The sequence below is a fragment of the Aethalodelphis obliquidens genome, unplaced genomic scaffold (genome assembly GCF_003676395.1).
Source record: "Aethalodelphis obliquidens isolate GAN/ISIS:26980383/991018 unplaced genomic scaffold, ASM367639v1 scaffold30, whole genome shotgun sequence".
Lineage (NCBI taxonomy): Eukaryota > Metazoa > Chordata > Mammalia > Artiodactyla > Delphinidae > Aethalodelphis > Aethalodelphis obliquidens.
In genome coordinates, this window is record NW_020837974.1 from 14,401,209 (window position 1) to 14,424,494 (window position 23,286).

Here is a 23,286-nt window from a genome sequence, read left to right on the forward strand (position 1 = left end):
CAACCAGGGATCGAACCTGCGTCCCCTGCATTGGAAGGCGGATTCTTAACCACTGGACCACCAGGGAAGTTCCCCAGTTACCAATTTTTTAATTTTACTCCAGGCATCTTTCATTTGTTTGGCAGGAATTCCATTTGATTCCATCAAATCACATCATCTCACAAATATAGTCATCTTCCTACAGGTCTTCTAAGATGTCACATGGAACAGAAATGCTTTGCTTCGCAGGGCTCAAGAGAAATGTGCTCAGACCAGAAAGAAGGCTTTGTGAAGGAGGGAATGTCAACAGGGAGGGAGATATCACAGCATCTGCTTCTCCGGGCCAGTTGTGCAGTGGTTTCTTCTTTCCTGAGTCAGCTGTTTTTGTGCGGTGGTTCTCTGCCCTTTTCCTATTCCAATACATTCCCACTCATGACAGTGGAGTCTCCAGGGGTGGGCAGGCGTAGGGAATAAAAATCCTTATGTTCACCTAGGGGCGAGTATTGGAGTCAGGATGGGTTACAGTTTAGAAATGTCCTCGCCTCCCATTCTGATAGGCTCTAGAGGGATATGTGACCTCCTCCCTACAATGCTGGTAACATAAGACTAACACAGGAAATAAGCAAAAAACCAAAACCAAAAACAAATTATGCTATGCTGAAGCTGATTTTATTGCTATCTGGAGGCTGGAGCAGCAGTAACTAGAGCAGTAACAAGAAATGGGACTTACAACAGCTGAGCCCTTAACAGGGCTGGGATTTCCCAGGGAGAGGGGAGAGGGGATTAGGTTTCTGGGCATCTGGAAGAAGCAGAAAGCAGAGTGTAAGGAGACAGGGAAGAGGTGTACTGTTCACAAGGGGGTGGTGAGGCTACATTGCAGACAGAACAGTTTACATGTAATGTGCGAGGCATCGGAGAATCAAAGAAGGTTTCTGAACAAAAGAGTGACTTAAGACACAGTGCTGAACAAAGGATTGATGTGGCAGCAGTGTTAATTTTCAGTTGAAGGGAACACGGCTAGGGGCGTGGAGCGGAAAGAAGGATACTAGAGTCAGGCTTAGATACCAGGTCACCACTGTGGTAGTAGCTGAGGGGCCTTGTGTACGTGGCTTGACCTGGCTGAGCCTCTGTTTCTTCATCTGAAAATGATATGTTAGAAGTTTCTGTCTGGGAGGATTAATCATTTACCAAATATTTTACTAGGTTCTTACAATGTGCCAGACATTCTGCTAGGTGTCAGGGGTACAAAAATGGACAAGAAAAGACATAGTCTCTGTCTTCCAGGAACTTACCATCTAGTATAAGAGATAGACAATTTAAGAAGTTAAGAAACATTAAAAACTGCAAAGTGTGATAAGGTGATATTGTGAATAAGGCAGGCAGGAAGGGGATCAGGGAAAGTCTTTCTGAGGAATTAGAATTTATGGAGACCAGAGAATTGAGAAGGAAAGAGAAGAACAGGATTCTGAGACAAAAGGATGGTAGCAGGTCTCTCTGAAATAAATTATAGCAAAAACTTCACTAAGAAATTATGATGTATAGAGGGGAATATCTAAAATACAGCAACTGAAGAAACTGGTTTATCAGATCATTATCTGATAGGTCTTATTGCTTCTCAGAAATTACAGTAATGAAAACATGTAAACTACCAGTGCTTCACATTTAAAGCTTTTATTTTGAAAAATAAAATACAAAAGTCATCAAGTTGTAAATGTATGTGGTAATTCCTCAACTTCTCAGAAACAATACAATGAATTATTTAAATAATTAAGATATTTAATATTATCCACATCAATACATTTAAACAGGTACAAGTGTTCTACAAAACATTAGAACATGTACAGACAACCTATTCCAAGATGAAACTACCCAATTTTGCTTACAGAATCCCATCTTTAAACCCTCCCCTTGAAAACAAAGTTTGGAATCTGGTAAGAAAAGATAAGGACCAGAGCAGTTTTAAGAGAAAGCACACATCCTCTCTGGGCTCCTTCTCCACAGGCCCGTGCACGTAATCAAGAGCACTGTACTCGGGAAGAAGCAGGTCACTCAGGAGGGTCCGAATGTGTGCTGACATCCCACCCTCTCAGTGTGAAGAGACTGGCAAATGAGAAGGAGATGCGGGCCATGGTACCTATACTCCACTGATCTCAGCAGGGGACAGCCAGTCCTAGAAACAGCCAGTCCTAGAAACTTCTCTGCTGCTGAAAAGGCAGCAGTCTTCCCTAGGGCAAACAAACAGAATGTGTTACAGGTATGCAGTCAGTTTGTTCTCCCCTGCATGACACCGCCTCCTTTCCAGCTGTGGGCCTGGCACAAGCCAGGTAGACAGGTAGGGGGATGGACCATTATGAGAACAGCTACCTCAGGACTACCAGAGAGGCACACTCTCCCTCAGTCTGGGATGCTTTTAGATGCCTGCCAGTAGCTTCGATGTGCAACACAAAAGGATGGCAGCCAAAGCAAGGGCTGTTCCTGCCCATTTCTAAATGACTGCAACTGTCATCTGCAATTGAAGCTACTGCAGGGGCACTGACAGGGACGTCAAATGTCCAGGGGTCGAACATGCTGACTCAGTATGAAAAAGTGGATACTGAGATTCTTTATAGGAAGCTTTAGGAAACACAGTGACTGTCGTTCATATGCCAAAGGGATCCAAAAGACAAGAGAAAGACTATGATTTGTCTTGAGATGCTTTGATGTCTTCCTAGCTTCTCCCGAGTCCTTCTCTCATTGCACGTGGGCACCTACAAGCCTCGATAAGCAAACAAGGATGAGATGCTGCTGTGGAGGCCACTCAAGGCTGGAGTCCGCTGACACTGCATTCTGTCTTGTAAAACGGCTGGTCAGTAATGAATCCCTGTATGCATGTTTCCAGGAGGGAATTTATCTATACTTTTTTTTTTTTTTCGGTACGTGGGCCTCTCACTGCTGTGGCCTCTCCCGTCGCGGAGCACAGGCTCTGGATGTGCAGGCCCACGTGCCCAGCCGCTCTGCAGCATGCGGGATCCTCCCGGACCGGGGCATGAACCCACGTCCCCTGCATCGGCAGGCGGACTCTCAACCACTGCGCCACCGGGGAAGCCCTATCTATACTTTTGAAAGTATTTTTGAATAAAAAAAATTATCCAAGGCCTGATAACGGCTGTTATACCTGTATGCCCATCGAGTTGAAGTCTACATTTAGCATTTGCTTCTTAGCAAAAAAGGCAATCATAATTCCTAAAACCTATGAATATTAACTCACTGCCATCCGTGATTTTGACATGGCATAGCAGCATTCATGTGTTTTTTCTATCTATAATCTATTAGCACACAGCAAGTCATAAAAACCTCTTATTCAAATCAAATTATTCAACCTCAATTTTCGCAGCAGTAGAAGAGAAATAATATCACCTACTTGCCAGAGTGGTTTGAAACTTGAATGAAATCATTCATATATGTATGTATATGAATAATATATATATTTATTATAGATATCATATAATATATCCTATATCATATATATACTATATATATATATATGATGCTTGGTATTTTACACCTGGTATGGAGTACACACTCAATACATGGTTATTATATAAAATAAAAATAAAACAGCAAACAAAACTATAAGAAAAAAACAGATTTTATTTTTTACTTTTTTATAATAGGTTTTCTTTTCATTTATTTTAGTATTTTATTTTATTTTACTTTATTTAAGTTTTTTCCCCACACTGCACGGCTGTGGAACCTTACTTCCTCGACCAGGGATCAAACCCTGCCCCCTGTAGTGGAAGCACGGAGCCCTAACCCCTTGGCTGCTAGGGAATTCCCAGGAAAAATCATATTTTAAAGAAAGCTTTTCAAGTTCCAAATGATCTAAGGCATAACCAAAATATTCAGAGCAAAACAGAATCTTAAGAACGTGTGGGATAGGGGTGTGAGGTCTGAGCAGCCATGTCAGGAGGTCTAGGTTCAGAAACCAGCTTTGCCACTAATTGGCTGGTATCCCTGGACATGCACCTGATGATTACTCAGATAGAAAGGGCTGATAAGTCCTGCTCCACACTGTAGCCTTTAACTACAATGAGACAACACAGGTTACAAACATTAAGACAGCATAATGCATTAACATCAGCAAGGTTGAAAAACCAACCAGGCAACTCCCGAAAATATTAGCGCAAAAACATCTGCACATCCAGCATACAGAGGAAGCAGTACAGGGTGGTGAAAGAATCCCCGGCTGGATGTCAGGAGACGGTGCTCTTTAGCCTTGGGTTTTTCCAACCTATGATGTGAACTTGACAAATCCTCTCTCTAGGATCAGTTTCCTTATCAGTAAACAGGTGGTTGAGGTTGATGGCCTTCAGGTTTCTTTCAGCTAAAATATTTTATAGTTTTAAACCCCTCCTCATACTGAAAATAATAACTAACACTGTTTGAGTGCTTACTATGTGCCAGCCTTCTGGCAGACATTATCATGGTTAATTCTACCACTCTCTTATTAACATCGTCCTCATTTTACAGATGCAGAAACTAAGACACAGAGAAGTTAAGTAACTTGCTCAATGCCACACAGAGCCAAGATTCCAAAGCAGGTGAACTGACCCCAGGGCTGTGCCCTCCACCTGCTGCGCTGCCTCCCGAGAGCCTAAGCAGTGAAACCCAAAGACCCAGCAATGTCCCCAACCTCACCTCAAGTATGCAAGAGGTTCCTGGCTCTGTTATTCCACTTGCTCAGTCTGTGGAAGGAAGCAAAAGATGTTTTAACGTTGGTTAGCATGAGAAGTGACTGCTCTTGTCAAAATATCAGGTGTAGCTTGCAGGCTGTGATCAGAGACTTTCTAATGAATTCCGTCTGCTACTGTTGTATAATAAAGAAGATGACTGGCCTTTGGCTCTCGTTCCTGGTAGGGAGACTCTAAATCCTTGGAATTTTCCAGGTAACAGGAGTGTCTTTGTTATTCATGAGCCCCTTAGATCATACCTGAGTTTCTGCTAAGAGATGAGATGACTCAGGATGAGGGCTGGTCACCAGGAAGACCAACCTGTGATTTGAGGGTTGGGGCTCTGAGCCAGCCCAGCTTCTGGGAAGGGGACTATGACTGGTGATTGAGTTCAATTCCATGCCAATGAGTCAATCAATCATGCCTATATACTTAGACTTCAGTAAAAACTCTGGATGCCGAAGTTCAGTGGAGCGCCCTGGTTGGTGATCACGCTGACGTGCTCTGAGGGAGAAGTACACTGATTCCACAGGGAATGGGCACAGAAACTCTGAGTCTGAGACTCTTCCAGACCTTGTCCTATGTGTCTCTTCATTTGGTTGGTCTTGAATTGTTTCCTTTATAACAAAACTATATATTTTTTTTTTTGGCCACACCGTGTGGCTTGCGGGATCTTAGTTCCCCCACCAGTGATCGAATCCGGGCCCCCGGCAGTGGAAGTGCAGAGTCCTAACCACTGAACGCCAGGGAATTCCCAAGACTATAATCTTAAGTATAGCACTTTCCTGAGTTTTGTCAGAATTCTAGCTAAATGTAATCCTGAGAGTTCTGTGGGCTCCAGTTTTCTCATGTATTAGACGTTAAATAAAAGCCTTTTATAGGCTTTTTTCTAGTATGTGTGTGATACATTAAATGAAACTAACCAGAACGGGGCTTGAAGTGCCTATGTTAAGTCTTTTGCCCAATTTTTTATTACCTTTTCCTTATTTATTTGTAGGAATTCTCTATACTGATGAATCTTTTGTTTCAAAAATTTCCCCCCCTTAAGGTGTCCTTTTTTACTGTCTTTATGATGCTTTCTAATAAGTAAATGTTCTCAATTTTAATGTAGTCCAAATTATCCATTTTAAAATTAATGATCCATAAAAAGAAACAAAATTGAGTTATTTGTAGTGAGGTGCATGGACCTAGAGTCTGTCATACAGAGTGAAGTAAGTCAGAAAGAGAAAAACAAATACCGTATGCTAACACATATATATGGAATCTAAAAAAAAAAAAAATGGTTATGAAGAACCTAGGGGCAGGACAGGAATAATGATGCAGATGTAGAGAATGGACTTGAGGACATGGGGAGGGGGAAGGGTAAGCTGGGACGAAGTAAGAGAGTGGCATGGACTAATACAGACACTACCAAATGTAAAACAGATAGCTAGTGGGAAGCAGCCGCATAACACAGGGAGATCAGCTTGGTGCTTTGTGACCACCTAGAGGAGTGGGATAAGGAGGGTGGAGACGCAAGAGGGAGGAGAAATGGAGATATATGTATATGTATAGCTGATTCACTTTGTTATAAAGCAGAAACTAACACACCATTGTAAAGCAATTATACTCCAATAAAGATGTTTAAATAAATTAATTAAATTAAATTAATGATCAGTAGTTTTTATAACTCACTTAAGAAATCCCTCTCTTTTAAGGTCATGAAGATATTCTCCTTTATTGCCTCCTAGAAGCTTTATTATTTTGCCTTTCACATTTAGGCCTATAACCAACCTGGAAATGATTTTTATGTATGCTGCGAAGCAGGGGTGTCCCTTTAGTTTTAGTCTCAAATTCCCTTTCTTGACTCCTTCAGACTTACTATGCAAAACAGCCTTTGGATTTGACATTTCTTCAAGACTCTCCCTCTTGGATTATTCTCTGGCTCCAGTTACCATAGCCTGTAAGTGAGTGACAACTTGTTCACGAATCCATCCAGGTTTCTGGCACATCTTGCCCAGCCAAGGCTCAGGGCCCCTGTGCCCCTTTGTCTGCAGAAGTTGATCAGAGTCTTTTGGACAGATAAAGAGTTCCTCTGAGAAGATCTTTTTTTTTCCTCTGACTCTTGAGGCCTTATTTCAATTTCTCACACATAAAAGTAATTCAGTAGACATTTTTTAAATAAATGAATGAATGGATGGATTAAAATTAAATATATGTTAATAAGCATATACCATGAAAGTAGTTTAAAATACTCAAGTAATATGTATCAGTTATTGATGGTTGTTATGAGACAAGGATCTGAGGAGACAGAGCCTTCAATCCTGGTGTGAGACACAGCTGCTCTTACAGAGAAGCCCATGTGCTCTAGGCTTGCTTTAGGCAACACGACTTCACACAATCTGTGAGGTTCCCCTCAACCCAGATCCGGAACACTTTTAGAAACTGAGTTCAGAGCTGGGTCTTCATTTCCTATTAACAAGCTAATCACTGATAGCAGCAGCCTGGAGGCAACATGTATTATCACCATGCTGGACAGGGAAGTCTCCTGCTGGACTCAGGCTGTAGTCATTGATTTCTTCCCACTACTACATAGGAATGGCAGGTGATGCGCTCATGCAGGACACTCTGGGCTACTCTAGGCCTGTCGGCCATAACGTCACCTATTTCTCTTCAACTCAAGAAACAATATTGGAATCCAAGTAAGTGACAGTGTGACATTACAAGGAGAACTCTGGATCTGTTTTAATTAATTTTTTAAAAAGTAAAAGTTATAAACTTCAAACTCATACCATCCATTCCCAACTTGGGGGACTTAGCAGTTGAGGGTCAATGGCTGTGTGTATAATGTATTCACAAGTCTTCTAGGCTCCAAATGAGAAAAATGAAAAGGCCATGGATGTATATGTAATAAGAACAAAGGGTGGCTATACATTTTTATTTCAAGTTAGGTATCAGAAGCCTGGAGCAGATTCACCAAGGCAGGCTCCTTATATGTGGAATACTGTGTGGCTTGTGGGCGACCTCAAGCAATCAGATTTTAGTTATCAATAAAGTATTTCCCTACTCTTGGAAGACACGGAGCCCTCTGAAATTCAAACTGTGTTAAATTGTTAAATTTAACAAGTCTGTTTAACACAGATTGTTAAAACCAACAATTACCAGAAGCCAGTCTTTCTTTCTTTTTTCTGTTTTTTAACATCTTTATTGGAGTATAATTGCTTTACAATGGTGTGTTAGCTTCTGTTTTATAACAAAGTGAATCAGCTATACATATACATATATCCCCACATCTCCTCCCTCTGGCGTCTCCCTCCCACCCTCCCTATCCCACCCCTCTAGGTGGTCACAAAGCACCGAGCTGATATCCCAGCAGAAGCCAGTCTTTCTACCACCAGCACATAGATTTATCTCTTTGAAAAGATTACTTCAATGCAAGAGCCCATCTTATTGTATATCAAGAGGAGGAAGCAGACACAGTACCTGAGGTTTTCCTTTAAGAAATTCAGGTAGCTGAAATTCTCCTTTATAGACCTGGAAAAACAAAGCCAAGTATGAGTTTAAGGAAACAGGTACTGTCATCATCACTTTGGGATGCTTGCAAGGACTGATAGTGGATGGGTTCACTGCTTCATTTTTGGCAAGTTTTAGAACGGGAAGGAAGCCCGTCAGTGCAGAAGCAGCCTGAGTTGAGGACTGAGTGAAATCCCTATTCACTCTGACCCCACTTGCTCTACTTTTGCCTGGGTGCTCCCAACTTGTGGGCTGGCTGGGAGAGGGCGTAGAGTCTCTGAAGAAGAAAGAAAAGCATCCTAACATTCCAAGTTCCAATCATTTTAGCTGAGAGAGAAAGCAAGCCCAAGCCTTCTCTCTCCAGCAACCAACACAGAATTCACATAATTTAGGAATAGGCTCCTCCTGATTTCCTTCTGACATCTCCAACCTTACAACTCTGGATTTAATTCAGCTTTACTTTTCTTAATGTACCCAATATTCCCATAATAATTTGAATATTAGGTGGTTCTTAAAATGATATATACTTTTAACCTTGTAAAATCTTATAATTAAAAACTTACTCTTTTCAACATATAAAAGTATGTTTCTAATAGCAGCAATAATTAGGAAATAGTTTTTTAAAAGGTGTGTAAGATGTTTTCATAGAAAACTATAAAATATTATTGAGAGAAATTTAAGACCAAATAAATAGAGAGACATACCACTTTCAGGGATTGTAACATTCAACATAGTAAAGCTGTCCATTCTCCTCAAAGGATTTCCAATAAAAATTCTAGCATGCTTTTTTGGGGTAGGGGTAGGGGTAGGGGTAGGGGTAGGGGTAGGGGTAGGGATAGGGGTAGGGGTAGGGGTAGGGATAGGGGTAGGGGTAGGGGTAGGGGTAGGGGTAGGGGTAGGAATAATTTCAAGCTGATTGTAGAAGTTTTATGGAAATGCATAGGGCCAAGAATAATCAAGGTAATCTTAAAAAGAACAAAGTGGAAGGACTTATTCTATCATAATAGAATATTATACACCTATACATACAAAAAACATAGCTATAATCAAGACGGTAAGGTTTTGGCATGAGGATAGACAAATATATTAATGAAACAAAATGAAGAGTCCAGAAACAGACCCCCATTTAGAGATAACTGGTTTATGACAAAGGTGGCACTGCAGAGCAGTACAGTTAGAACGAATAAATAAATGTGTTTATCTATATAATGATATGCCATACTGCAATTTTAAAAATGAACTACTACTAAACCAACAATGTAGATGAATCCCAACACATAATGATGAGGAGAAACAAGCCAGATCTCCAAAAATAATATACTATTGACACATGTCTCCATTTAAAACTTTTAAAGCTCAAAAATAGGCAAAACAACTCTGATGTTAGAAATCGGGATACTGTTTACTCTGGGGAGGAACAGGGTGGTGGTGATTGGCAGGGGGATGAGAGAGGCTTCCAGCGTGCTGGTAGTTTTCTGTCTTGATATGGGTAGCGATTATAAAGATGTGTTCATTTTGTGATCATTTATTGAGCTATGACTTGGATACTTTTCTCTATGTATGTTACACTTCAATAACAAAACAAGCCAGTAGCTTAGGAATTTACTACCCTCGCTCTGTCTTGCTCTCTCTTTCACACACACATACACACACACTTTAAGTGCAAAGATGTTTGTTTCAACACTGTCAACAACAGAAAAAAACTGGGAACTATTCATATCAATCAAGAGTGAAGAAAGTCTCCATCAGCTACAGTTTGATAACTGCTGGACTCGAGAAACTATAGGAAGAAACTATGGATTGTCATTGGGAAGAGAGTCACTGGGTAGCCCCTCAGAGCACAAAGAAATCCTCTAAATGGTGAATACTAAAGCCTACAGACCTAAAGGATTTTTACTTGGTCATAAGATGACTGATCCACTTCTAAAAGTAGCAGTATTCCTTCTGAGATTGAGAGAATAAATGTACTGTTTTCCTGTCTCTTTCTCTGCAATTTCTAAAACCTGGTCTATTCTTTAGGGTCTCTGCTACAGTTCTAGGAAGGCTAAATTAAAGCAGAGAGAAGAGGCTTATGCATAAGATATTTCTTTAGATATGCATCACACTGGAAGCTGAGGTGAGTGCAGGATAACAACAATGCAGCTGCTAGGAGTGCCTCGAAACCTTCATACCCTCAAAGAGTCCCAGGTCACTGGAGGGTTGGCCTAACTGCTCCCTGAAGAAGCTGCATGTCAGAATCCTGTTTGCTTTACCCGAGCACCACAGTCCAGAGAGTGTTCCAGCTTTCTTCATTTCCCCCCAGTTTTACTGAGATATAATTGACATATAACACTGTATTACTGTTCCAGCTTTCTGATGTAGGAAGTGTATGTGTATCATGTTAACACTGACTTCCACTGTGCCTGTCTGTACTATCTGTGGGACAAGCAGACACTATATCCAAAGCAGGGGCTCAAGCCATTAGAATAGGTTTTTTGTTTTTGCTTTTTACCAGATTCTCAAGTGTCTTTCCTTCTCCCTCTATTCAGGGAACTGAGTCCCAACCCCCATCCTCCAAGTCTCTAAGCATAAGCTGCTCAGGCCTAGGGTCCTGTGCCTTGGCTCCTTTACCGAACCAGAACAAGTTTGTTTGCCCCAGTGCCTCTTCCAGTGTTAGTGGGTTTGGTCCCTAAGAAACTTTTCTTATATTCCTCACATCCTCTCAGAAACCAACTCTCCTCTCTCTTAGCTAGCCTCTTCTGCTAGAATTCAAGCAGAAGGTTCAACGCAAGCCCATGGGGTCATACAGCTAGTTAGCGGCAGAGTGAGGCTCAGAAGGCCCTGGCTCAGCACTCTCCCATTATACCACACTCTTTGCATTTTACTACTATTAGCAAATCTGTTAAATTTTCCCTTCTCTTTTTGGTTTGTTGTAAGGCATGACAGAATATACGAGTGGGAACATTAAATATTATAAGTGTCTTCCAGAAATCAACAGTTCCAGAGAGGTAAGGCTTATATGAAAGGGGGGAAAAAACCAAAACCTTAAATATGTGATGTTACAAATGTAATAAAAAAAAAGGGTGGGGGGAGTTCAGGATAAGACATCAGACAAAAGGCTCAATCAAAAAATAAGTGGGAAGCTGTCTCCTCTCATTATCCTTTAGGGAAAAAATGCTTCAAAAGTTAGGAACTACAGTACTGACAAAAAGAACACTTTCTACTGACAAAGCAGTTCCTATTTAGTGCAGGAAACCAAGTACGGCAAAGTTAGGAGTGGAATTTCCTCTGGCTAAAGGAACAGTGTTTCTGGACATACTAATCTCTGGTACTAATGAACTGAGGATTTTGCTAGACAGAAATGAGCTAGGCAGTCAGAATCCAAATGCTCGTACAGAGCCCTCCCACCTCAAGCACTGAAGAACAACAAGGAAACAAAAGTAGGCTTCTGATTTAGAGGGTGCATTGGCAATAAAAATAATACGAACAGCAGCTAAACTTTATTATCTTCTCTGCATCAGGTTAGTGTTGAGCATGCGTTTCACATTTATCACCTTATCGAATCCCACAATCTCCTGAGGGAGGTATTATTCTCTTTTTACAGATGAAGCAACTGAGGCACAGAGAAATTAATTTGTCCAGTGTAGTGAAATGGGAGGCTACTAAGTACCATGATGGGGCTTAGATTTTAAAAGGGTCATCCTAATTGCTCTGTTTAGACTGTAAAGGGCCAAGGACAGAAGTGCGGAGGCAACAGCAGTAATCCAGACAAGACAGGATGACAAGGAGGCAGCGGTGGAGGTGGTGAGAAGTGGTACGTTTGTGGATTTTCTTTTCCTAATCATGTCTAGATTTCCTAACAGACTGGATGTGGAATGTGAGAGAGCAAAGGGGAGTCAAGGATGACTCCAAGGCTTTTGGCCTAAGCAACTACCAACTGGAAATATGAAGTTGCCATCAACTCAGCTGGGAAAGGTCCTGGATATAGCAGATTTTCAGGCGTTCAATTTCAGAAATGTTAAGCTTCAGATGTCTATTAGACAATAAATGAAAATGTCAAGTAGCCAGTTAGATATACAAATCTAGGGTTCATGGAAGAGGTCTGGGCTGGGATCTATAAATTTGAGAATCATCAACTTATAGATGGTATTTAAAACTTGATACCTGATACCTGGGTTATCCAGGTGCTCAGGGTAGAGAGAGAAGAGCAGAGAACTTAAGACTGAGATATGGGGGCATTCTAACATTAAGAGGTCAGAGAGAAAAGGAAGAATCAGCAAAGAAGACTGAGAAGAGGTCACCAATGACACAGAAGGAAAAATGTAAAAAGTGGTGTCTAGAAGCCAGGTGAAGGAAACATATCAAGGAGGGAGTAATCAACTGTATCAAAAGAGGCTGGGAGACAAGATGATAACTGACCATTGGCTAAGCAGTGTGAAGGTCACTGTGACTTTGACAAGAGCAAATTAAGTAGAATGGTAGTTGTGAAATTCTGACTGGAGTGAATGTAAGAAAAAATAGAGGGAGTGGAACTGGAGACAGGAGTACAGAAAACGAGCTTTTAAGTAAAGGGAAGCAAAGAAATGGAATGGCAGTGGCAGGGCACCTGGCATAAGTGTAGGGTGTGTGTGTGCGTGTGTGTGTGTGCGTGTGTGTGTGTGTGTGTGTGTTAAGATAGAAGAATTAAAGGCATATTTGTTTGTTGATGGGAAAGATTCTGCTGGAATGCAAAATGTGATGATATAGGAAACAAGGAGATGGGCTTGGGTACACAGGGGAGGAAACGCCTTTGGATAGGAACACGTTCAGACGTTCACTTCTGTTACACAGACTTTCTATTATGACAGATGAGGATATTAGGTCGTAATACTTCCCTTCCCCTAGTCTCTCAAAAATTATACAATAATTTTTGTTTAAAGCCACATTCTGTAAGTTTTCATTATTTTGACAATATAAATATCACAGTTAGATTTTCTTACACAATTTGTGCTGTTTTAGCTAGAGTTAGTAATTGCCTCATATACTTTTTAAATAATAGACTTTATTTGTAGAGCAGATTTAGGTTTACAGAAAAAGTGAGTTGAAAGCAGAGTCCCCATATACTTCCTCTCCGTCTCCTACAGTTTTCCCCAATTATTAACATCCTGCGTTACTGTGGTACATTTGTTACAATTAACAAACCAGCATAGATATACTGTTATTAACTGAAGTTTTAGTTTGCACTAGGGTTCACTCTCTGTGTTGTACTTTCTATGGGTTTTGACACATGTATCCATCATTACAGTAGCACACAGAATAGTTCCACTAGCATAAAAATGCCCTGTGCTCCGTCTATTTAGCCCTCCCTACCTTCTCCCAATCTTTTTACTATCTCCATAGAGCTGGAATCATACAGTATGCAGCCTTTTGATTGGCTTCTTTCACTTAGTAATATGCACTTAAGGTTCCTCTATGTCTTTTTGCAACTTGATAACTCACTTCTTTTAATCACTGAATAATGTTCCATTGCCTGGATATTTATTTACCCATTTACCTACTAAAGGACATCTTGGTGGCTTACAAATTACAAGTTGTAGAAATTATGAACAAAGCTGCTGTAAACATCTGTGTACAGGTTTTGTGTGAACATAAGTTTTCAACTCATTTGGATAAATACCAAGGAATGTGATGGCTGGATTACAAGGTAAGTGTATGTTTAATTTTATAAGGAACTGCCAAGCTGTCTTCCAAGTGGCTGCACCATTTTGCATTCCCACCAGCAATGTATGAGGTTTCTGTTACTCCACATCCTCACAATGATATGGTGGTGTCAGTGTTTTGAATTTTGGCCATTCTACTAGGTGCGTAGCGGTATCTCATTGCTTTAATTTGGATTTTCCTAATGACATACAATGTTGAGCACCTTTTCATATGCTTAGCTGCCATTGGTATATTTTCCTTCAGCAAGGTGTGTCTATTCAGATCTTTTGCCCATTTTCCCCATTTTCGCTTTCTTTCTTTTTTTTCAATTGAGGCTTATCCCCATGGGGGCCTGGTGCACAATGGCTGCAAACAGCAGCCTCCTCAGTAGTGTATGCAGCCCTTTGCCTGTACAGGTTGCCCTAAGGGACCTTGGAGACAGCCCTTTCCAGTGGACATTAACGACTGGCATGCTGTCCCCACTCTAGGCTCCAGACGGGTATGCGCGGTGCCTTTGGAAAGCCCCAGGGCACAGTGGCCAGGGTCCACATAGGCTAAGTCATAATGTCCATCCGCACCAAGATGCAGAACAAGGAGCATGTGCTTGAGGTCCTCTGCAGGGCCAAGTTCAAGTTCCCTGGCTGCCAGAAGATCCACATCTCCAAGTGGGGATTCACTAAGTTTAATGCAGATGAATTTGAAAACATGGTGCCAGAAAAGCAGCTCATCCCAGAAGGCTGTGGAGTCAAATACATCCCTAATCGTGGCCCCTGGACGAATGGTGTGCCCTGCCCGCATGACAGCCTTGGCGCTGTCCCCTCCTTACTCATGCCCATCAATAAATCCTACTTCCCTATCCAAAAAAAAAAAAAATTGAGGTACAGTTGATTTACAATATTACATAAGTTTCAGGTGTACAACATAGTGATTCACAATTTTTAAAAATTATACTCCATTTATAGTTATTATAAAATGTTGGTTATATTCCCTGTGGTGTACAATGTATCTTTGTAACTTATTTTACAATAGTAGTTTGTACCTTTTAATCCCTTACCTCTATCTTGACCCGCCCCCCTTCCCTCTCCCCACTGGTAAGCACTAGTTTGTTTTCCATTTCTGTGAGTCTGTTTCTTTTCGTTATATTCTCTAGCTTGCTTTATTTTTTTTGGTTCCACGTATAAGTGATAATATACAGTATTTGTCTTTTTGCATGTCTGAAAATGTCTTTATCTTATCCTAACACCTGGCTGAAAGTTCATCTGGTTATATAATTCTAGAATATAGTAATTTTCTCTCTGAAATTATGGCATTGCTCCATTGTCTTCTATTTTCCCATGTTTCTGCTGACAAGGCTGATATCATTCTAATTCCTGGTCCTTTGTATGTGACCTTTGTTTTCACTCTGCAAGATTTAAGAACTTTCTCTTTATCCCTGGTGGTTCTATAATTTTATGATAAGGTGCCTTGATGAGGCTCATTTTCTTCACTCATCGGTACTGGAGATGCATGTCCTTCTGTTCTTGGGAATATCCTTAAATTATTACTTTGATAATTTCCCACTCATCATTTTCTCTATTTTTCTTGGACTCCAATTAGTCAAATGTTAGACCACTTGAATTAAGCCTCTAATTTTTTTTTCCTCTCCAAGTCATCTCTTGGTCTTTTTGTTCTACGTTGTTTTTTTTAAAATAAATTTATTTATTTATTTATGGCTGCACTGGGTCTTCGTTGCTGTGTGTGGGTTTTCTCTGGTTGTGTCGAGCAGGGGCTACTCTCTGTTGCGGTGCGCAGGCTTTTCATTGCAGTGGCTTCTCTTGTTGCGGAGCACGGGCTCTAGGTGCGCGGGCTTCAGGAGTTGCAGCAGGCGGGCTCAGTAGTTGTGGCTCGCGGGCTCTAGAGCACAGGCTCAGTTGTTGTAGTGCATGGGCTTAGCTGCTCCGCGGCATCTGGGATCTTCCCGGAATAGGGCTTGAACCCGTGTCCCCTGCATTGGCAGGCGGATTCTTAACCACTGCGCCACCAGGGAAGTCCCTGTTCTACTTTTTAAGAACGTTAATTATAGTTCATTTACGTTTCTTTTGCTCTTTACATGTTGTTTCCTCTGAGGTTCTTTTTTATCTTTCTTTTAGTCTCTTTCATGTTAGAGAAGTTCTACAAACGTCCAGTGAGTCTTGGCTATGAAGCAGAGTTCCGTTTATGAGGGTTGAGTCTAACTGCAGGTATACTTCCTCAGCCAGCTTTTATTTGGTCAGGGTTCTCCATGTATCATGTTTGTAGGCTTTTTTTGGGGGTAGTTAATAACGTAGAGAAAGCACCACAATCTCTTACCTTGGTACCAGCATTCTTCAGCTGGGTAGAGGTAGAGAATTGAGGCATCATCTAATGATAATTTATTTTTTCAGAAAGCAGACTTTCACTTAATGCTCTGGTTTTCAATTTGGAGCCCTAACTCTATTCCTAATGTCCCTATTTTCCCTCTAAGAGAATGTACTTCTTCTGCAAGGGGAGGGGAAGGGTGGTGATCTGGAAATCTAACTGCTCTACACAGACTTTTGATCTCTCTCTTTTTAGTATCAGACCTCATCCCCCTCCCCTAATACCTGATGTTTCCAAATCCCTGAACTTTTGTAGGGTTCAGGGTGAACTGGCTTGTTTTTTGTTCCTCTGCTTGCTTGCATCCCCCCTTTTTTCAGGCATATAAATTCAGCTATCTTCCACTCTGCGAAGTCATTTACTATTCCTACAATAGCTTTCCCTCTTCATATATTACGTTTTAGTGGTGACAAACGGGTTTGGGGTCTCTAGTTTGGTGGTCTCTGCAAAGCTGGAGATAGAAAAGGAGAAGAAGAGATGCTAAAATTAAAGGACCCAATAGTACTTAGTTTTAAAGAAACATGTGGTGAGGGTGTACTCATAGTATGTATGTTCTCTGAGGTCCATGTGAGCAACGTGTGGCTGAAAGCTTTGCAGAAGCTGGAAACCACTATTTATAAGGCTGCTAAGTAAAGGAACACATTACTACTGGAAAAGGAATTCTATGTTATGCAGAGAAAAAAAGATAAGGAGAGATGTGTACTTCCCATAAACTTTAGCTGTATTGTTAACTATGTGCAAGACACTGGAGCTGAGGGAAAAGGACTAAGGGTTTCTTTTTTTAACCACTCCCTTCCAAGCTCTAACATTTTGCGATTCTGAAAGAAGTTTCTCAAAGCCTGAATACCACAAGGAATCCTTTCTCAGTTCCACCCTTGCCCCCTCGAGCAGGCCTCCTGGTCTGTGTCTAACAATTTATAAATAAACAATTTACCACACTGCTCTTGATCTTCTCACAGAGCAAAACACTAAACAAGGTCTAAAAGAAATGCATATAAAAATGTGAGGGCTTCCCTGGTGGCGCAGTGGTTGAGAGTCCGCCTGCCAATGCAGGGGACACGGGTTCGTGCCCTGGTCCAGGAGGATCCCACATGCCACAGAGCGGCTGGGGCCGTGAGCCATGGCCACTGAGCCTGCGCATCCGGAGCCTGTGCTCCACAACGGGAGAGGCCGCGGCAGTGAGAGGCCCGCGTACCGGAAAAAAAAAAGTGAGCTCCGCATATTTAATCCTGCCTTATAGCTTTTACTTGTGACGGTGACAGCACGCTTCCATTTGAGAGGCTTTGGCTGGTGACGTATACCATTTCAAAAGAAATAACTTAAATAGAAAAGTAAATTGTATTTGTTGTTTTGGGTTTATAGACTAAAGTCAGATTCAAATTTCTGGAGTGAGGTATAATTAACTCTGTTATAAGCGAAGCCTTCAATCGTGGAACTACCTAGGCTACAGAGCTAGAGAAGGGAGGAGAATTTATCTAAGCTGCCTGTGAAGTTTCAAAAACCCAAGAAAGAAGGGGTCCTGAATACTGGCTGAAGCAAGCAATGCATCATTCTTTTTTTTTTTTCGGTACACTGGCCTCTCACTGTTGTGGCCTCTCCCGTTGCAGAGCACAGGCTCCGGACGCGCAGGCTGGACCGGGGCATGAACCCGTGTCCCCTGCATTGGCAGGCAGACTCTCAACCACTGTGCCACCAGGGAAGCCCTGCATCATTCTTGTTACTTGTCCTCAGGCCACTTTCAGCTTTCTTACAAGATTAATCAGAAGCTGACCAAATATGCCCAGTACCACTTCACCTGTTACCACAGCCTCACCTGTAGTAATAGTTTACAATTAAGGTGTAAACAAAAGTCTCCAAGCAGCTAAAATGGGTGTCGTTAACACACTTGCAGACTGCAGATCCAGTCCTCCATTAGGTCCCTTTTCCTTTACACAGTTTTAACCATCGTAAGTTATCTGGTCTCAACCTGTAGCAATCAGATACAGCAAACAGGAAGGCAATGGGCAAGTACTGATAACTGAGAAGTGACAAATGAAACAAAGGAAGACACAGAAATTATAAAAGGCAGACAGGAAGCCTTGAGTTTTTTAAGAAAGGGACCAACAGTTCTATATCCTATATAAAGAGAAGATGGGCATTTTTCTCTTTATAACACATAATTTCCTTTGGATGAAATGAAAATTTAAATTATGATCAAGTATTTATTTAAGAAGGTAAAGAAATATGTCATCAAAATGCAGAGGAATTCTACACCAAAATATTAAGGTTTGGTCTTAAATGGGACAAATCTGTCCAGAAACCTGACTTTCTAGAATGACGGGTTCCCCAAAGGTTTCAGACAGTCAAGCTTCTATAATTTACAGGAGAAAGTGTCAGACATGTTATGAGGCCTAATTCTGAATCTGGCTTGATCTTACGGAGAATATTAAACTTTTTCTAAATTATTTTCATGCTAAAAGTGTTTGTGGCCACACTCCCTGAGACTGAGCCCCCATGATCCCTGCTTCTGGTATTCATGACATGTGTAATCCCCTTCCTTTAAGTGTGAGCTGGATCTAGTGACTTGCTTCTAACAACTAGAATATGGCAAAAGTGACGGGATGTTATTTCTGAGATTAGGTCACAAAAGTGTTTCTTCTGTCTTGGGTACTCTTTCTTGCTTATTTGATTGGAAGGAAGCCAGCTGCATGCTGTGAACTGCCTTATAGAGGCCCAAGTGGCAAAAGAACTGATATCTCCAGCCAATGGCCAGCAAGGACCTGAGGCCTGCCCACACTCACAGGAGGGAGTTTGGAAAGGGATCCTCTCCCAATTGAACCTTGAGATGACTGCAGTCCTGGCTCACGGTTTGACCACACCCTCATGAAAGACCTTGACCCAAGGTATCTAGATAAACTGCACCTGGATTCCTAATCTACACAAACTGTGAGATAATAATTTGTTGTTTTAAGCTAATTACCCTAAATTATAGGGTAATTTGCTATGGCTAAGTAAATAACTAATACAGATTTTGGTGTCATAAGCAGGGTGATAACGTAACAAACACCTAAAACGTGGCAGAAGTTTTGGAACTGGGCAGGAGGAGGTAGCTAGAGGGACTTTAAGGGGAGCAGCAGTAAAAGCCTAAATGGACATGAATTGACAGTAGATTTTAGACTTTGAGGAGGCCACCTGTGCAGGTTTTAAGGAATGTAGGGATACCTGATTAGACACTAGAGGCAGGGGGGTCTTATAACACAGTAACAGAAAGTTTACCAACCCTGTCACCTGTAGTTATACAGAAAGTAGAAAATGAACCAAACAAACTGGATGGTCCAGCTAAGGAAACTTCCAAGCAAAGTACTGAAGGTATCACTAGGTTTCTTCATGATAATTATAATAAAGTATGCAAGAGAAGAGAGATATTGAGGGAAACATTGTTTTAAAAAAAAAAGGAGCCATGAGTTGCTGGTTTTGAAATGGGTTTGAAAATTCTGAGCCTCGTCATCTTCAATGCTAGAAGCATAGTGCTGTCACATTTCTTTCATTGATTTTGCTTCCAATGTCATATCACCTTCTCTGCCTTTTAACTCTCCTGCCTCCCTCTTATAAGGACCCTTGTGATTACACTGGGCCCACCCAGGTAATACAGGATAATCTCTTCATTTAAGATTCCTTACTTACAGCTACAAAGTCCCTTTTGCCATATAAGGTAATGAACGTGTTTACAGATTCCAGGGATTAGGACATGGAAATCTTTAGGGGACCATTATTCAGGTTATAATCAATAGCTAAATAATTACTATACTTGGAATTCCCATTTATAAATAGGAACACAGGGTTGAATAAAATGCTACAGAAATGAAATAGTTCTTCCACATAAACAAAAAGCCCGTACATGTATCTTTTTTTTTTTTTTTTTTTTTTAGTGGTATGCCGGCCTCTCACTGTTGTGGCCTCTCCCGTTGCGGAGCACAGGCTCCGGACGCGCAGGCTCAGCGGTCATGGCTCATGGGCCCAGCCGCTCCACGGCATATGGGATCTTCCCGGACCGGGGCACGAACCCGTGTCCCCTGCATCGGCAGGCGGACTCTCAACCACTGCACCACCAGGGAAGCCCGTACATGTATCTTTAAATTTTAAAACAATGACTTATGTAGGAAATGCTCTTATTCTTAGAGATGTGTGCTGAAGGAGCATAATATCTGCAACTTTCAAATAATTCAACAGCAAAAAAAAAAAAAAAAACAAAGAAATCATGTGTGTATACATGTACATAGAGAGATGAAGCAAATATGGCAAAATTTTAACTAATGAATCTGTTACAGGTATACAGATGTTTTCCAAATTTTTCTATAAGTATGAAAAAGTTGGGAAAAAATCAGAGAGATCAAAACAATTTTCAACAGAACAAATATATTAGCCTTAGAAAGCTCATTAGATTATAAGAAATATATAATTTGTGAAGGGGCTGAAATTGAGGATTAAACTCAGAGGTTGGCATCCTACTCTGTAAAAGGCCAGAGAGTAAATATTTTATGCTTTGTGGGCTACAGTCACTTTCCCAACTATTCAATTCTGCTTGTGTAGCGTGAAAGCAGACATAGACAATATGTAAATAAATGAGTGTAGTGTGTTCTACAAAAATTTTATTTATAAAACAAGTGGCAGGCGAAATTTGGCCTGTAGGCTGTGAAGTACCAATTGCTGATTTAACTCAAAACATTCTTTCAAAATAAGAATTTTAAACAATCTCCAGAAATACATACTAATGACCACACTATGCACACTGCAGACTTTAAGGTGTTGCTTTTGCTCGTTGTTTTCTTCGAAGTGTATGTGTGTACAGATAAATTGTTTTGCTCAAAGTGTAGGTACATATACACATATGTGTAGACACACACACACACACACACACACACACACTTTCTCTCTCTCTCTCTCTCTCTTGCTCGCTCGCTTGCTCGCTCTCGCTCTCTCGCTCTCCAAGGGTTAAAAGATTAGTCTCATAACCCCTGGCTGTGAATTCAAATTTCACTGTAAGCTCAGACCTAATTTATTCCTCCTTTCTGTAAACTCACTGTAAACTCTATAATATAGTTAATCCTTCCTCTCTCCCTCCCTCCTTCTCTTCCCTCCCTCCCTCTCTCCCTTCCTTCCCTCCCTTCCCTCTTCCTTCTTGCCATCCTCTTTCCAAGTGTGCTCAAGTGCACAGAATTGGATTATTCATAATCCTCAGTTCATGACAAGTTTTCATTATTGGTCCATGCTTGGCCTGCTGTTATTTGTTATGCAATTCATTATTTTTATTAATAGACAAAGCATTCCCCCTTGAGAAACAATGACTTGATAGTTTCACATGCAGAGAAAACACAACTCTAGCCAGATATGATAATGTAGGAAGGAATCTAGATTTTGAAATTTACATCTTTAATCCCATTGGGCTCTTGTGGCCCACTAGAGACTCATTATCTCTAAAACACAAATATGAAACAGCTGATAACATGTATGTTTACATATTCTCATTTGTCTTAAAATATTTTGGCAGCTTTGCAAGTCTCAGACTGGGCTCCTGAAGCATTCAGTAATCTAGTGCTAGAAACAACGGAGAAATGTTATTAACACTATACTCCCTATATCAAGAAGAAAAAATATTAATCAGCTCAGAAGCATGATGTGCTCCTCCGATAATGTTTTTTAAAAAAAGTGTATTGACTTTTGGGTGAAGTTGGACACGATGGACTAGAATGTAAATTGAATTGTGAACATGTAACTATAGGAACCTCTACAGAAAGGAGTATAAATATAGCAATTATAGCATTAGGACTTTGATTTCCTGGGGAGAAAAGTTGAGCATGCAGAATGATTAAGAAATCACATCATTTTACTATGGGACACTTATCAGGCAAGAATGCTAAGTCATTTCTATTCAAAGGTAAACGTAATGAACATAGTTTGCAGAAACAATGAAGGATAGTTCATACATACAAGTACAGTCAATAATAATTTCATCAATTTCCTTCACTGGGGTGCTTTTTCCTTCTTTTCTCAAACTAGGGAACTTTTAGTTATCCTTTAAACATGAGAATCCAGTAGTGCCATTTCTGTGTCCACATGGCATCCCAAATACCCTACTTTTATGGCAGTTATCACGTTGAATTATAGTTAATTACAGATCTATTTTCAGCATACTTCTTAAGGAGAAGGATAAACCCTTAATCATCTGTATATCCTGGATCCAGGGATGAATAGATAAAAAAAGAAATATTAAAAAAAAGAAATAAATGAAGAGATCCTTTCATAGTGGTCTCCATTTTTACAGATGATGGACTGAGAACAGTTTCTGAGGCCAACTTACAGTATACATTGAGCAGAGAAGCAGAAGAAGCAACTCCATCTGGCCCTCCCTGATTTGAACCTGCTGACCCTTCAGGGCTACAGATACATTACCTTATAGAATACTGTTATTCATTCTATTCAGTTCTACTGTTGGAAATAAAAGAGTTCAAGAATTTTAAATTATTTTTTGATTAGAAATTACATAGCTTTTTGAAAAAGTGTTCCCTTTTGCTTAATTGCACTTTGAAATGTTCATGAAGGAACCAATTCGTGCCAAGTAGCCAAAAAAAAAAAAAAAAGCATGCTGCAGATACAAGTGCTTTGCCTTATTTTCCTTTTTAAAAATCGGGGGCTTCCCTGGTAGCGTAGTGGTTAAGAATCCGCCTGCCAATGCAGGGGACATGGGTTCGAGCCCTCGTCCGGGAATATCCATGCCGCAGAGCAACTAAGCCCATGCGCCACAACTACTGAGCCTGCATGCCACAACTACTGAAGCCTGCGCACCTAGAGCCTGTGCTCCGTAACAAGAGGCCACCGCAATGAGAAGCCCATGTACCGCAATGAAGACTCAATGCAGCCATAAATAAATAAATAAATAAATAAAATGGACACAATGAGAAAAGGAAAGCAAGGCTAGAACAATCATATTCTGTGTAGAGAAGCAGACCTGTAAAGAAAAGGGGAGGCTAAGAACAAGGAAGTATGTCACACCTTCACTCTGTTAAGATATTTAGTTAAACTAGATTGAAGAGCTCAA

The 23,286-nt window shown here is 40.8% G+C and overlaps 1 protein-coding gene and 1 pseudogene across 5 annotated transcripts in view; one reads left to right on the forward strand and one right to left on the reverse strand.

Moving 5' to 3' along the window:
- Positions 1 to 1,631: 1,631 nt before the first annotated feature.
- TPST1 (tyrosylprotein sulfotransferase 1) overlaps positions 1,632 to 23,286 on the reverse strand; it is a 167,395-nt gene continuing 145,740 nt past the window's right edge. Inside the window, exons 4-6 of one of the 5 annotated variants that reach the window (XM_027126238.1) lie at positions 8,151 to 8,201; positions 4,657 to 4,703; positions 1,632 to 2,204 (exon numbers count right to left, since the gene is read on the reverse strand). In XM_027126238.1, the coding sequence (XP_026982039.1) occupies positions 4,686 to 4,703; positions 8,151 to 8,201 (69 nt within the window). In that variant the 3' untranslated portion in view covers positions 1,632 to 2,204; positions 4,657 to 4,685. Of the gene's footprint in view, positions 2,205 to 3,808; positions 4,343 to 4,656; positions 4,704 to 8,150; positions 8,202 to 21,344; positions 21,786 to 23,286 lie in introns of those variants that run through there. The other 4 variants (XM_027126239.1, XM_027126240.1, XM_027126241.1 and 1 more) reach the window with 4 other exon arrangements.
- Positions 14,158 to 14,282, forward strand: LOC113630821 (uncharacterized; annotated as a pseudogene).